Raw genomic sequence first — 16,959 nt, 5'->3', positions numbered from 1 at the left:
ACATTGTAGGTGAACTTAGCCACAAAGAGTCTAGAACATTTGTCTTGAGTTGGAAGGCTGAGGGTACAGAATTTCTCGCTGACCAAGCATAGAGCACAAACATTTAAACACGCCTAGCAAAGACTATGAATTTGAAGGAAGTTAGGTCTTTTGCCCAGGTTCTTAGGAATATTATGGTGTCATTTTAAAATTTTAGAATAATTTGCAAGAGTATTGTTAAAGCTCTATCATAGTTGTCCTGGTAATAATGATTGATATTGAGGCCAAATATTAAAGGTAGCAGGGTAAAATACAAAGAGTTCTGGAGTTGAGAGTGGAGATTAGGGGAGGGGGGGTGGGAATGAAAATATCTAGGAGCTTTAGTCCCATCTTTATAATTTCTTAGCTATGGGACCTTGGGCAAATCACTTAAACCTTTAAGTTTCCCTAAATGCAAAATTAAGAAAATAATTAGCACCTACCTTACTAGATTGTTTTGAGAGAATTCATTACATGATGGGTTTTAAGAACCTTAAAGCTATATATAAATGTTATTTTATTCCAAATCAGCATTGAATTAGACACAGTCTTTGTCTAGCAGAATGACAAACTGGAAAAATAGTATGTAAATATAATTTGGTGCTATTTAAGGGTTATATGAATGAATGCTTGTGAATAATTAGACTTATTAGTAAGGAATTTGAAATGTGGGTAAATTCTTCTGTGGTTGCAGAGCTGAATTAAATGGCATGACTCTGACTGCCTAAATAAAGTGGATCATAAAACCACATGTATCCAAATTTGATTGAGAAGTGAAATCTACAATAATAAAGTCCTTCCCATCCCAGAAGTTTTGTTTTAAGACCCAGATATATATTCTTCCCCCTATCTAATGGACCCAAATTTTTCCCTGATTTCTGGTCAGCAATAAGGGTGCAACTGTCATGTAGTATAAATTTATGATGGATTATGATGACTATCAGTGTATTTTTGTGCTTTTTCTCAATTGCAATAGGTGGGCAAACCAAGAGCTGGAGTAGAGAAAGAGAGGCAGGAAGATTACCTGGGGTTGGGGGTTATCAGGATTTGACATCAGTAGGTCAAGGGATTCTTTGATGTTGGTATGTGTATCACTGAAATGATTTCTCTCAGGGAGGAGGGCATAATACAAATCAAGTGTTGTCAAAAAGCAATTGTTAAGCATTTACTGAGTGCTACACAACTGTACTAAGTAATAGAAAACAGTCTCTACCCTGAAGGTGCTTACATTCTAAGGTGGGGGAGGGAAAAGAAAACACATAAAAATCTGAAAAATAGAAAGGGAGGCAAGAGAGCATGCCAGTAGGGGAACAGTGGAAGAAGAACTCTAGCATGTAAAGATCTGAGCCTGGAAAGGAAATGAAAGAGCACATATATTTCCTTTGCTTATCTGTCATTTCAAGGTAGTCTTTGAAAAGCCTGAGAGATCAATGGACAGATTTTTCAGTGGTATCTTCAGCATGATTAAGCATAATAATGTTGATCTATCTCAGTGGTGAAAATCCTAGCTTTCATCTGATTTTACATTTTTCTACCTTCAGATTTCAGGGTCATTCTGTACTAGCAATGTAAGGAGAAAAAAAATGCAAAAAGTATCAAAGATTGTAAAGTTCCCTTTATACAATTTTAAAAAAGAGACAAAGTAGATATAAATCTGTTTTGTTAAAATATTGCACCTGTCTTAGTAAATTACCTGAAAGGAGAGAAGCTCAAAATCCTTTCCTTTTTACTTTTTATGAAGTTTTTAAAAAGTGAAGACATCTCAATGATTCTGCTTTTCACAGATATTGAGATCTGAGAAAGAGTTGTCAGATAATGTTTTCTTCTTGATGGACAAAATAGCTTTTAGACATTGAAGCATCTCTAGCCAGGTCTTATTGCCTGATTAATGTTACCTGCATTTCTGATCCTGTCTTGGTCCACCTATCTTATCTTTCAGTCATCCATCAAAAGACCTGTATTAAGTGCCTATATAGTTAATATTTATATATCAAAATATGTAATTACATCCATGAGGATACATTTCCTCCATGAATACAGATTGCAACTCCCTCTGTTCCTTTTTATGATGGTTTTATGAGTAGATATGCCTCTCAGAATTCATCAGTTAGTAGTCAGTGGCCAGTCCTGTACTTAAATCCTTTTCAACTTGGTGTAACACACCATAGCTTGGCATAGGTTTTAAGAACCCAGGTCACCCCCAATCACCAACTAGATTTGGGGGTAGAATTTTGTTGAGGCCTGTACTTAATATTCCAAAGAATTGAACCAAAGAAATATGTGATGTATTTTACAGTGTGTTCAAAAGGGCAATGTTAGTATTTCAGGGAACTATTATGACATGATTGCACAGTGATAAGATTTCTTTATTGACTGTACCCAACAAAGCCTATGTTTTAACTTTATCATACTTGACTACTTAGCAATTGTTTCTTTGATAGTTTTGGTTTATTCTCTAAAACCTACCAGAGATTGGTACCAGTTAATTGAAACTAAGCAAATTTGGTGCCCTACTAAAGAGAATCAAAATATACCATAACCAGATTTTATGATTCTTAGCCTGTCATCTTGAAGCAAAATGATGACCAATAAAAGTTTGTAAATAGCACAATTTGTATTATAGTTTAATGATTTTTTCATTATGGAGGTTATATAAATGTCTTAAGAAAAAATGGCCATTTCTATGCCATGTCCAACAAAATAGGGTAGTATTTACACAGAATAAAAACCATCCATTGAGGCCTACAGCTCACAAAGTTATGGGTGACATAGTAGAAATCTGGTAGCTATTACAAAATCTGACGTTTTATAGTGGTAATTAAATGGGAAGGATGAGTGGAATCAAAAGAAAAAATATTCCTATTGGTAAGTAAATACTTCAGTTTTAGAGATTTATCAAGTCCAGTTATCAGTAATACATTGCAGTAAATTATTATCAGTATTCAGGGACCTTGCTTTATGGAATTGATACATTCCAGCAAAATTGTCTGAAAAAACTATTAAGGTTCTATTCACTCCCATTCTTAGTTATCTCCATCATAAAATCAGTCCTATGTCCCTGCCAAAACAAACAAATGAACAAAATTCTCTTGGTATGCTGACTTGAAGACTTTTTTCGTGAGGAATTTAATTTGACAAACATTTTATTAAGTACTTGCTGTGTGCAGAGCACTATTCTAAGCCAACTTACTATGACTCAATGGCTAAATTCAATTTGCTGCCTGTTATTGTATGACCTGAAATATAAAAACCATTTTTAGCTCACGGGCCATACCAAAACCAGACCAGACTTGGTCCGTGGGCTTGTAGTTTACAAGCCCTGTTCTAGACAATGGGATTGAGTTTAACCTAATGCAGTTTAGTCTTGTGAGGATAAAGGGAGTAATACAATAGCTATCACTATGGGATCCTGGCATGTTTGGCATAGCGACTGCTCTGCTCCTATGTGGCACATTATCTTTCACATTTCCAACCCTTAGATCTTCTTTCATCAATGGCCATTACAGCTTATGAAGAGAACATGAAGAGTCTCTCAGTATTGGGACTATAAATTTTCAATGTTCAGCATTATGTTTCCTTCCTTTTCTTTTTGTCTCAGTATTTATAATATTTTATAGATTTGGTCTGCCAAGTCATGCTGTGATTGAAGTCACCAGAGCACACTCATTCAGCCAGACAACAAGCAACATGCGATTACTACATGCCCTTTATTGTTGTTTAGAGGTTTTGGTCATATCTGACTCTTTGTGACCCCATTTGGGGTTTCCTTGGCAAAGATATTGGAGTGGTCTGCCATTTCCTTCTCCAAATCATTTTACACATGAGGAGACTAAGGCAAGAAGGGCTAAGTGACTTACCCAGGGTCACAGAGCTAGTGTCTGAGGCCAGATTTGAACTTGGGTCCTTCTGATTCCTAACCTGCTGCTCTGTCCATTACCTGGCCACACTATATTCTTAGGATTGTGCTGAATGCTGGCAGTACAAGGAAAGGCAAAAAGCATAGCCACTTGCCTCAAGGAACTCACATATTAATGACAAAGACAACATGCATGCAACTACATACACATGATATACAGGGTATCCCATATAGTAAAACTTCACTGAGTTTGGGAGACCCAATATTGTATAAATGGAGGTAATTTGAGGAGGAAAGCACTCGACCTACTCTTTATGTTTACCTATGATTTTAACTTCCCTAAATTTTCAGTTTGGAGATAAACATAAGTTTATTAATAATACAGATAATAGCTAAAATTTATTAAGTACTTTTAAGTTCACATTTTAGTTGCTAATTCCTTATTTTATTAGGTTTTTTTAGTTTAAGATTGTATAAAACTGTATCTTTATGTAAGAGATACATTCATGGAAAATTATTTGTAAGTAAAAATATTTTAATTGTCCCAGAGAATCTTCTGGTCAATTATTTTGTAAAATGAATAATCACATACTAACTCACAAGTCAAAGACCTGAGAACTAAAAGATTAAAGAGTAGGGGTCAAGGAAGGAGTTTACCACGTTAAGTGTGAGCAAGAGATCTGGGAGTAAGGAAATCAGTAAGGTAAGAAGCTATAAGCAGATGCTAAACCAGGAAAGAATTGAGGTATTCAGGTCACATAGCTTGAGGTACAGTACTAGCAAGCAGATATTTATCCTACTGCCCCTCTCCCACCCCTGCCTCCGTATCCCTTGGTGGCTGACTTCCCCATATAACCTCCTCCAGGGGATTGTTCAGTGCAACTATACCTGACAGGATCAGAAGTCCATTGTGCACCATTCCCTTCCTACCCCTCCTACACAACTGAATTTTCCCCAGTTGAATGTCTCTGGTAATCAAGAATTATTTATATTAAGATAAATTTAAGGTTACTCATAAGAAAACCTTTCAAAGTAAAGACAGATAATGGTGTGCATATATATATATATATATATAGATATATATACATATATGTAATGTGTGTATGTGTGTCTGTCTGTCTATCTAATCTATCTATAACCTTAGAGAAATATCTAGATACAATCCTAAAGGGGACTGGTATCAAATATTTCTTATGGTATACAGTTTAACTTTAAGAGCAGTCGTATTTCAAAACAGTCTAGTATGTGTAGGTTCAGCTTTCAATAGTATTTTCTTGTCATTTTTTTAAAGTGTGAAGACTATTTTAACATAAAAAAGAGGTTACAGTCTTTGCAATTCCGTGCTGGAAGATGAAAAAATATTATTAAATTTTGTTAATATATGAATACCTATTCAAATAAATGGACATTGTTCAACAGAGTTGATTATGTTAGATAGTAGTAATGATAGTGATTTGTTTACAAATATTATTCTGGAAATTTGAACTACCCTAGCTGACACAGCTTTTTCCCCTGACTGGAATGTACTAATCGTTCTGGAACTGAGTGGGTTGATGGAAAAGAAGCTTACAATGAGGATTAAAAGCTGTTATATTCTCTAGGGAAGAGTTGGTTACTAAAATGACATGGGGTTGTCAGTGTCTGGTTTTTGTTTTTTTTTAATCTTTTGTGGGCTGCTGGATAATTCTCTGATTAGCCTGGTGATGGTTCTTCAGACTAGCCTGCCAAGCATTCATACTCCCAAGATCCACTGTACTTTGGGTCCATTATCCTCATCATTATCTAAGATGGGGTAGGAAAAGGTAGGGAAATCACTTTAGCAGAAGTATATAGGATAGAAAGATGTGGTAAGAGATATAAGGTAAGGAGGTTCCTGCAATAATTTTGATGAGATATGAAAAGGGGCTGAGTTCAGGTAGTTAGCTGCTGTTTGAGAAGACAGAAGCAATTAGATGCCAGTGATGTTGTGAAGGTAGAAATGGTAAGATCTGGCAATGGCTTGGAGTTGTAGGATGAGGGAGAGTGAGGAATTAAGGACTGGACCAAGGTTATGAACCTCAGAGACAGAAAGATTTGTGATGCCTTTGTCAGAAATGGGGAAATTTGGAACTTCATATCTCCAAGAATAATACCCATTACAACAAAACCAACAATTACTCATCCAGCGTCTTTTTGAAAACCTCCAGTGAAGTGTCTTTCTCCACTTGAGACCCAGCATTCCACTTTGGCATAATTCTAATTATAAAAATGTTGGGGTTTTTTCTGACATAAAATCTTTTCAACTTCCACCTCTTGTTTCTGGTTCTGCCTTTTGGGGTCAAACACAACAAGACTAACCACTATTCTATTCTCTTCAGATACTTGAAGGTAGCTATAAACTGAGGGCCTTTCCTTTCATGGTTACCTTCCTCTGGACATTCTCCAGCTTGTCTGACTCCATTTTTCCTAAACTGTGGTGCCCAGAACTGAACTTAATACACCAGATGTATTCTGACCAGAAAAGAGAACAACCCGATTCTCATTTCCTTGGTCTTGGAATAGGAACTTCTCACTGAAGTTGAAGATGCTATTAGTTGTTTTTTTTTTTCCACTTTTAGGAATGATTTGCTTTAACTAATTTTCAGGATTGCCAGGCCAGCCCTCTTTCTCTTAGACTTACGGGATTTTCCTGTTGCTCACAGGCGAACATGATTTTAGCTCTTTACTCTTGGCATTCATAATCAATATTTAACATCTTTTGGGGTAGGGCAGTGTGAGGTATTGTTTTTAGGAATTCCTGACCTCATTATATAATGAACTTTCTGCTATTGTTCCTTTGTCCAGAAGTTTCCCAGGAAAGAACCATGGCCGACTGCATATTAGTATCAGGAAATTATTTGGTTTTAGTTAGCCTAAATCCTTCTTGTTGCATTTACACTCATTTCCTTACTCTATAGTCACTGGAGAGGAACAGCTGGTCACTGCTATCCCTATAGTAACTCTCTTCTATTAACATTGTTCTTATTCATAAAGGTATTTGGATTTTTGAGCCCTCAAGGAGTTACCCCTTTTCTCTTTTCAGATTACAGAACAGGCCCATGTTTTACACTGGTCAGCAACCAGATGTGCCAGGGACAGCTCAGTGGGATTGTCTGTACAAAAACTCTTTGCTGTGCCACAGTAGGAAGAGCTTGGGGTCACCCCTGTGAGATGTGCCCAGCCCAGCCTCACCCCTGCCGCCGAGGCTTCATCCCAAACATCCGAACGGGTGCTTGTCAAGGTAAGCCCAGAGCTAGTTTCTCCTTAATATTATTAATGGATTAATTATTAGTTAATTAATGGATTAATCTTATTGAATTCTCTTGCTTTGGGTAGCTGTTTTTGTGTGTGTGTGTGTGTGTGTGTGTGTGTGTGTGTGTGTGTGTAAAGAGAGAAAAAATGTTGGTTTTATTAATGCTTCATGATTTTGCCGAGTGCATGATGTTCAAAGTAAATGCATTGGTAAGTTGGGTCATGTCAGAGCAGCCAAAATCTTAATGAATTTTTCCCTACTAGCAACTCCTTCTTTTGATCTGACAGAGGTACTTCAGTATACCTCTGACTCCAGGGACAGTGTGACTTTATATTTAGAGGAATACTTGGTATCAACACAAAGCAAGATCTGTGAACATGTTATTTGTTTTTCTTAACCTTTTTTTTTTAAAGTTGGTTAAATTTGTAGGTATCCCCTTGTCTCTTTGGTTATACTTATCTGATCCGAAGAAAATGAGACTCAATGCCACTTAAATGTCCTGTTAATACATTTTATACAACTTAGAAATAAATGTGTATTTGTTATAGAATATTAAATCTCCCCAGATGTTGCTTTCTTCTAAGCATGCTTCTCCATTGAAGCCCTTGCAACTGCTTTTGGCTTTTATTCCACATCTTCCAGCTGTACAGATTCTTTTATTGTCTGGATGTCTGGCAGGAAACAGGAGAAAGTTAATAGGGGCAACTATGTACTAAACCAATGGAGACCAAAAACTCCCAGGATTCTATCTTTATAAGGTGGGGGAAGAGGGATGCAAGTTTCTTTAGATATCTTCATTGTACTCAAACAAATTCCTGTATTTTTGGTAATTTAGACCCTGCCCACATGAGGTGAATATTTTATGCACTTTGGGTAGTAATTTTTTATGCTCAGTTTCAATTTTTTAGATAGTATGCAACAAAATAGAACTTGGCTTTAAACACATATTTCTGTGGGTGTCCCTGTTTCACTGGCCAAATAGTATTCCTGGTGCACACCCATGGGCTCTGTTTGCTCTTGGCTAGCACCTGTTACATTGTGGATTAACTTGTTTCTTTGTACCCCCATATGCAGAGGCATATGTTTGGGGGGGTCAAAAGTAGTTGTGGGGCCTCTCAGTCCCCTGGGTTTTGTTTAGTTTTGCTTTTTGGAGGGGAGAAGGCAGGGCAATTGGGGTTAAGTGACTTGCCCAAGGTCACACAGCTAGTAAGTGTTAAGTGTCTGAGATCAGATTTGAACTCGGGTCCTCCTGACTCCAGGGCCAGTGCTCTATTTACTGTGCCACCTAGGCATCCCTCCTCTGGGGTTTTTGAAGTGATCCTTGTAGGATTTTTAAAAGTACATATAATTTGACAAGTGTCAGTAAAATGGATTTTTCAATGCTAATCTGCCCAGTAAGGAGCAATCTTCAGAGGTTAGTGTATGGATCATTTTAACAAATTGAGGGTGTGGAGGATAAAAAAGGGAAGAGGGGGGTAATATTGAGGAATTTTGCTACTTATTTCACACCTCCTACTGTTTCCTCCACCAGCCTTTGCCACCTGTTGGCTTCTTCCACTTCCTCTCAGAAACATACACTTTGCCTCCACTCTTGAGTGTCTAGGATGAAAATCAGTTTATGGGGAATGAAAAAAGGCTGTGGAATTGAGAGAGTTATGTTTCTGCTTAAAAATAACACAAGACTCTAGGGACTGGGTGATCATTCTCTGTATCTGCTTTGCCAGATGGAAAACCTGGTTAATCAATCAACAAGCATTTATTAAGTGTTTACATATTTCAGTGATTCCGCCATTCTGTCTCTTTTTAAGGGCAGATGTGATCATGTCTTCAGATTCGGGCCAGCTCTCCCTTCCTGAGATATACAAATCCTGCAACCTAATTTGCAGGTGCCCTGGGCACCATACTCTTATTACTCTGAGGTCCTCAGAAAATAGTAACAAAATTCCATGAAAACAGGCTGAGCTGAGGAGTTTGTCACTTTATAGTCTGTTGATGTTGAGCTCAGTTCTTCAACTTAAAGGTTAAAGAATAGGCATGGGTACATGTTGCCCCCCCCCTTCCTTAGGGGAAAGGACTGATCTCACTTTTATGGTTGTATATCTAGTGCCTAGCCTAGTACCCAGCACATAGTTGGCACTTAATAAATGTGTGGTGATTTATTAATTGATGTAAACTCTTGGAGAGAGGGGTGGTCATTTAGTTGAATTTATACCAGGTTGAGAAATTGCTTTGGGTAAATGGAGAGATTCTTCTTGTGTTACCAGGCTTTACATCTAGCAGGGGACTGGCATGCTTATGTGCAGTGGAAGCATGGGTATGTTTCCTGCTTTGCGTTGACTTACCTTACATCTCTCACATGGACATATGGACAAGTACTTATTCTCTGAGCAGGCTTGCTTACTCCAACCTCCCCTCTCATTGGCAGGTGCTGATTTCCCAGAGAAAGGCCATCACCACGGGTTTACACTTTTGTGAGGGAATATGCTTCCCCTATTTACCACTTTAATACTCGAGTGTCCTCTAATGTGCTTCTATTTACAAAACCAGTTTTATAGCCAGAATTTTTTTAGTTTTAAAAGTAGTCATGAAAAGTATGCAGCAAGAATCTTCTTGCAGGACAGCCATTCTCTTTTGGAACCTTCATTTAATTCTGGTTTGGAAAAGAGTATGAAAGAAGAGGTCATTCTGCCCCTCCATTCTATGCTCCAGGAGACGTATGCTTAGAAAGGAATCAAGCTACGTATGAATTTCTAGTTGTCCAAAAACCATGATAAATAGGATGCTGGACAATGAAAGAAGTGGGGAATTGTGTTTATAAATAAGTTGCTAGTAAACTAAAAAGTAACATCTTGGATTTGGATAATTTTTATTAAAATGTTCTTATCAGGTTAATGAAAAGTACTGAACTCAGGCAAAAGTGAAGTAATCAAATAAAATAAGACCCTAGTTATATTTTCACTTATAGTTTTTATTTGTGGAGCAGAACAATATGTTTTAAAAATATTTCTTGAATATATCAAGTTGTAAATATATGTGACATTTAATACCAAAATAAGTATTTTGAATTTTGGTATTCCTTTCCCCTCATTTTTTTGTTTCAATAATATACTTTGCTATTCTAGAGAATCAAGTAAAAAAACTACTTGAAGTAATAAATAAATTTAGCAAAGTTGCAGGATATAAAATAAAACCACATATATCCTTGGCATTCCTATATATTTCTAACAAAGTCCAACAACAAGAAATAGAAAGACAAATTCCATTTAAAGTTGCTGTAGACATAAAATATTTGGGAATCTACTTGCCACAACAAACCCAGTAACTATATGAACACAATTACAATACACTTTTCACACAAATAAAGTCAGATCTAAATAATTGGAAAAACATCGGTTGCTCGTGGCTAAATCAAGTTAATATAATAAAATGACAATTTTACCTAAATTAATTTACCTGCTTAGTACCATATCAATCAATCTACCAAAAATTATTTTATAGAGCTAGAAAAAATAGTAACAAAATTCATCTGGAAAAACAAAAGATCCAGAATATTAAGGGAATTAATGAAAAGAAATGCTAGGGAAGGTAGCCTAGCCATACTAGATTTTAAACTGTATTATAAAGCAGCAGTCATCAAAACTATTTAGTACTGGCTGAAGAATAGAGTAGTGGATCAGTGGAATAGATTAGGTACACAAGATACAGCAGTCAATGACCATAGTAATCCTCTGTTTGATAAACCCAAAGACCCCAGCTTCTGAGATAAGAACTCACTATTTGACAAAAAGTGCTGGGAAAACTGGAAAATTTGGAAAAGTATGGCAGCAACGGGGCATAGACCAATATCTTACACTGTATACCAAAATAAAGTCTAAATGGGTACATGATCTAGGTGTAAAGGCTGATATCGTAAGCAATCTAGGAGAGCAAGGAATAGTTTACCTGACAATAATGGAGAAGGAAAGATTTTATGACTGAACAAGAGCTAGAGAGAATTATGAAATACAAAATGGATAATTTTGATTACATTAAATTGAAAAGTTTTGTACAAAGTCAACGTAACCAAGATTAGGAGGGAAGTGGAAAATTGGGGAAAAAAAATTTTACAACCAGTGTCTCTTGATAAAGGCCTCATTTCTAAAATATACAGAGAACTGAGTCAAATCTATAAGAATACAAGTCATTCCCCAATTGATAAATGGTCAAAGGATATGAACAGGCACTTTTCAGAGGAAGAAATATAGATGTCTATAAGCATATAAAAAATGCTCTAACTCATTATTGATTAGAGAAATGCAGATCATAACAACTCTGAGGTACCACATCTCACTGGTCAGATTGGCTAAGATGACAAAACAGGAAAATGATAAATGCTGGAGAGGATGATGAAAAATTGGAACACTAATTGTTGGTGGAGTTGTGAACTGATCCAACCATTCTGGAGAGCAATCTGGAACTATGCCCAAAGGGCTATAAAAAAAGTACATACCTTTTGACCCAGCAATACCACTTCTAGGACTGTATCCCAAAGAGATCATAGAAATGGGAAAAGGACCCGTATGTACAAAAATATTCATAGCAGCTCTTTTTGTGGTGGCAAAGAATTGGAAATTGAGGGGATATCCACAACTGGGGAATGTCTAAACAAGTTGTGGTATGTGAATGTAATGGAATACCATTGTGCTATAAGAAATGAGGAGCAGACGGACTTCATATTAACCTGGAGAGACATATACACTGATGCTGAGTGAGGAAAGCAAGATCAGGATAACTTTGTACGCAATTACAGACACATCATATTTATGATGACCCACTTGGACAGACTGGGCTCCTCTCACCAATGCAAGGTTAGAAGACAACTACAGAAGACTCATGATGGAAAGGGCTATCCACATCCAGAGAAAGAACTACAGAGTTTGAATGCCGTTTGAAGCAAACTACTTGCTTTCTTTTGTGTTTTGTTTTCTTTCATTCCTTCTTTCTCATTGTTCATTCCATTGGTTATAATCCCTCTTTACAACTTGACTAATTTTTAATGTGAAGGTATTTGAAGAACCTATATTTGATTGCATGCCTCCATGGGGGGAAGGAGGGAGGAGAGGGAGGGAAAGAATTTGGAACTTTAGGGATTGTGGAACTGAATGTTGTAAACTAAAAGTAAATAAATTAATTAAAAATGTAAAAAGAATACATTTTGCTAACATATGATTAGTGAATTTGCAAATGGTATATTCTTTCTTTCTCTTCATATAGTAAGACCAAAAGCCAGACTCTACATTGGTTTTTGAAGTCTTTTTATAAAAAATTACTCAAAGTGAAGTAAAGCAGTTTAGAAACATCTTCCTTGGGATTCTAGTTATAGATTAGGTTTTTATGGATTGTTGTTGTTGGTTTGTTTGTTTTTATGTGAAGAGGAAAAGAATGTATGCATACTTTTAAACACCTTGCCTTTTGAGCACATTGATGACAAATCGATATCGAAGTCTTTAATTATTATATCTTTGTGCTTTGCTCTGATCATAGCAAAACCCCCAAAACACAAAAGTTCATACAAATGGAGACTGAAATTGAATTATGAGAAAAACAAGAAAGCATGTGCCTTCTTTCAGAAGACTAGCAACTTTATTAAATGAATCATTATGTTAAAATGTAATTTTTTTAAAAAAAAGTTTGTACATAGTCCAGGACCAAAATGTTATAATTGGGAAATAGGACATGGGAGTCATTCTCATTCTCTCTCTCTGTCTCTCTCTCTCTCTCCCTCTCTCTCTCTCCCTCCCCCTTCCTCCCTCCCTCCCTCCACCTTTACTTTCCCCTCTAAAATGACAGATGTGGATGAATGCCAAGCCATCCCTGGGCTCTGTCAAGGAGGAAATTGCATTAACACTGTTGGATCATTTGAGTGCAAGTGCCCTGCTGGTCACAAATTTAATGAAGTAACACAAAAATGTGAAGGTAAGACCTTTTATGCCCTATGTCTCAGGGGTGAATGAAGGCTGAGGAAATTTGGGGAAACTCATGTTTAATGACCAACTTGTTTATATATGATTCTTTTATCTTGCTTTTTTAATTGTTCGTTTGAATATTCAAATGGAATTTGGTTACAAGGAATAATATACCCTTTTGCTGCTGAACCAGAATGAAGCTACAGACTTTTCCACTTTTATAGACCTATATAATAAGAGGTATAGCTGAATCAAATAAATATTGAAACATGAAATATTTTAAACCATGTTTAAAATGTTTGAGACATTTTTGCATGGCTTTATAGACATGAATTTGAATTCAGCTGTTAGATGTCTTTTAGGGTAGTACATCTTACTGACTTTTTTCCATTTTTAACTTTTTTTTAATAGAAGAGATTTGGTCATGTGGTTAGTGAGATCTATCATGCACCTCACTAATTCTACTTTAAGTGTCTGATATGTTTGCATTTATGAGAAAAATAACTTGCAAAGTCCATTAAACCTTGAAAAATAAATTTTTGATATTATTTTCTATTCCTATTTGCATTTGGATTATAGAAAGTGACTGGTTTGTGGAGAATATATAAATTATACAGTTCATATTGACTGTTTGCCAGAAATGAACTTGACTCTCAGGTAGCATAAAGAAACATAAATGATTGTAAAAGAAACAGTGGAAGGAGCATTAGATCTGGGTTCAAATCTTATCTCTGACAGTTGCTACTTGTGTGATTTTGACTGAGTAATTAACCACCCTGGCTTGGCCTTAGCTTCCTCATTTGTAAAATGAGGGGCTTTTACTATATTCGTTACTGAGCTCTCCTTCACCTTAGATCTATGATCTCATCTCTTCTTGGGACTAAAATTTTCAGGAAATAAAGAAATGAGTAAATCTGAATTAATTTTTTTATTAGAATATGGGCCTCTAATATTGTGACTTCTGCAAATGTCCAACACCATTATCATTTAAATTTGACAAACATTTGAATTGAATCAAATTCTTAAAACTTCAGTTTTGAATTATATATTAAGTGTTTAATAGAAAATTCCTTCCATCAGATTCAGTCCACATAAACTACCTGATATGTCTTGAAAGTTCCACTTAATTGAATGGTCTGTCTGTTGAAAATTCAGGTTCTAATTCTGGCAGGATTCTGCTCAAAAATCATGTTTTGGGGTCATTAGAACGCCATGTAACTTATCATTCATATCCATCTGTTGGAAGATATCTTCAATTTTAATGACTCTGTGTTCTCATTAATCAGATTATCCTTTCATTGATGCAGTTTGAATCTGATACATACCTCCTTATCTTGTGTGATTCTGTTCCATGTTCTTCCATAGATCCTTTTAGAAGATCTGATGAATGTATTGAGAGCCTTCCTGTTACCTCCTTTGCTTAAAATATATTTCCTTGATGATATCCCCTATACTATCTCTTGAGTGGAGGTCATCATCAGATTATGTGTAGCAGCTGACCTAGCATACATCTATCTCTTCCTTGTCTATCCAATTACCTTGTAATTTTAATTCCTTGAGGCTTATGCTATTCCAAGATTCATAACTTTACAACATTGCTAGGAGAACATTTGTATCAAAAAGACAGGTCTTTGCACTGAGAGAACAGCTTGGTTTTATTAAAAGCATTATGAAGTTTCCCAGTGCAAACCAGCCCACTCTTTTCTTCTTGATTTTTGGCCCAACTCATTGTCCATCTGTGATTTTTCTTTTCCTGAATATAAGTATTGATGGGAAAAGTCACTGGACTGATCATCCAACTGCAAGTATTTCTGTTCAGTTGGCATTATTCATCCATTTGATTCTTTCCTGTTTGGATTATTAGATTGATCTTTTTTGCATAATTATGGATCTCATGGAGGGGACTGTTTAATATTCTAGGACTTAATGCAAGTAGCACAATATCTATAAACAGGAGCATCTGGAGGACTTGATCATCTATAGACACTTCCTCTTCCATTTGAACCCAGTGTAAGTAAGACATTCCCCATGGCAATGATTTTATGAAGACTTTTGTGGAAATGTCTTTCTTGGTGCTAACAATCAATAGGTCATTACACAAAGCTTTCCTTCTGGAGGAAACTGGCCAGAGAATGACAAATGGATATAACATGGAACAAATATGTAAACATTTCTTTCATGCTCTATTTTTTATCATTAGTGAAAGAAGAATCGCTACATTTGGATTATGCCTCAGGCTATAGTGTACTATATAAAGAAGTAGAAATGGCATGCATGAAGATAATGTAGGGATGGATGTATGGCTAGATCAGACCAAATACACAATGAAGGAATCCATGTTGAAATGTCTTGAAAACATTAAAAGATCATTTCCTAAGATATCTCAGAGAGAAGACACCAGAAGAATTGGTGGGGGGAGGAGGGGAAGCTCACAAATGATATTAATAGCTCCAAAAGCATCTAAAAGAACATCATTAACTACTGGTCCATGTCTGCTTTCTCATCTTTATAAGATTTTTATAAGAATGATCTACGTGTGAAATAAAAGGCATGCTCAATAAAAATATGAGAATGGAACAGGCAATCTTTTGTAGTCAGTTCTCACAGCAACCTATATGTTCATAGTCACAACTCAAAATATAAGACCACATTGTGTTTATTTTTTTCAGTTACAATAAAAAGAAATTTGACTCAGTAGTTCAAATTGTTCCTTTTAAACCTCTCTATTAAATCAAGGACTCCTTAATTGCTTATGTAAAGATTTTGCAGTATTTGGAAGGGGACCCAAGATAGTAAGGTGGCAGGAAGCAGCACAGTGGGCTGCTTACCCCTCACCCCATCCCCAAATTCCTGCAAACAGATTAAGAAAAAATACCAGACTAAATACCGATGACCAAGAAAAAAAGTCTTAAGAATCCCTTTTTCCAAAAAAAAAAATAAAAATCACTTTTCCAGCCCAAGTGGGCACAGGGAGGTAGAGAGGTATGCAGACACTATGGATAGGCTCACCAGGAGCAGATGTGCAAAGCAATTTGATGCAAGTAAATACTGTTCACCAAGACAAGAGGAGACCCATACTATGGCACTGAAAGGAGAGCAGATGCCACTTGGCAACTTTGTCACATGCTTTACCGTCCAATACTAGGTAACAAATTCAGGGTGGACTGGAGAAGGACCTTGCCTGGGGATAGCATTCTGGATTAAGAATGGCTATAGTCCCTACCATGTCCAAAGAGGAACAAGTTCTGAAGCAAAGAACAGCAGTATGGCTCAGATTCCAGGAAGAGAGCGGGCCTCAGTTCTAGCATCTATCCTAGACAAGCCTGCAAATGAATAGTCAGGATCAGGAATCCCAACCAGTGTGGGGAACAAGCTGTTCTGTCACGATGAACCAGCAGAACTTCCCATGTGGCTGAAAGTGGAGGAATCTAATAGTCTACTGTTACTGAGTTCCAAAACTAGGAAAGGAACTTGCAGAGCTCAGACCAGTGGGGCAGCAACCAGAAATTTCTCTGGATCAAACCACTTTAAAAGCATTGAAAGCTTACAGGTCCCCATGCTGAGCTGTCCTTGAGAGTCTAAAATATATATCATTCAATAACATAAGAAAGTAGCAGCAAGACCATCCCAGATCTTTGTGTAAATGTTCAGAGCCTCACTGCAATTTCAAGTCTGATGTCAGGACGCAGGCTGAAAGAATGAGTGAACAGAAAATGATTCCTATCATAAAGAGCTATTATGGCATCATAAGCCCAGAAAAAAAAACAGAATGACACTAAAACATCTACAACCAAAGTCTCAGATAAAAATAGCTTAATCACAAATTCAGCTAGAATTTCTGAAAGAGATAATGCAAGAGTTTTTTTAAG

The 16,959-nt window shown here is 36.4% G+C and overlaps 1 protein-coding gene across 4 annotated transcripts in view; it reads left to right on the top strand.

The window, feature by feature from the left end:
- Nucleotides 1–16,959, top strand: part of FBN1 (fibrillin 1) — a 305,284-nt gene that overhangs the window by 130,749 nt on the left and 157,576 nt on the right. For all 4 annotated transcript variants that reach the window (XM_069097991.1, XM_069097992.1, XM_069097993.1 and 1 more), the window contains exons 7-8: nt 6,936–7,133; nt 12,975–13,100. In XM_069097991.1, coding sequence (XP_068954092.1) covers nt 6,936–7,133; nt 12,975–13,100 — 324 coding nt within the window. The remainder of the gene's footprint in view (nt 1–6,935; nt 7,134–12,974; nt 13,101–16,959) is intronic.

The sequence above is a fragment of the Petaurus breviceps genome, unplaced genomic scaffold (assembly GCF_028583685.1).
Source record: "Petaurus breviceps papuanus isolate PSGF00001 unplaced genomic scaffold, PetGlider_PUasm1.0 37, whole genome shotgun sequence".
NCBI lineage: Eukaryota > Metazoa > Chordata > Mammalia > Diprotodontia > Petauridae > Petaurus > Petaurus breviceps.
This window is presented reverse-complemented; position numbering and strand designations above follow the sequence as displayed.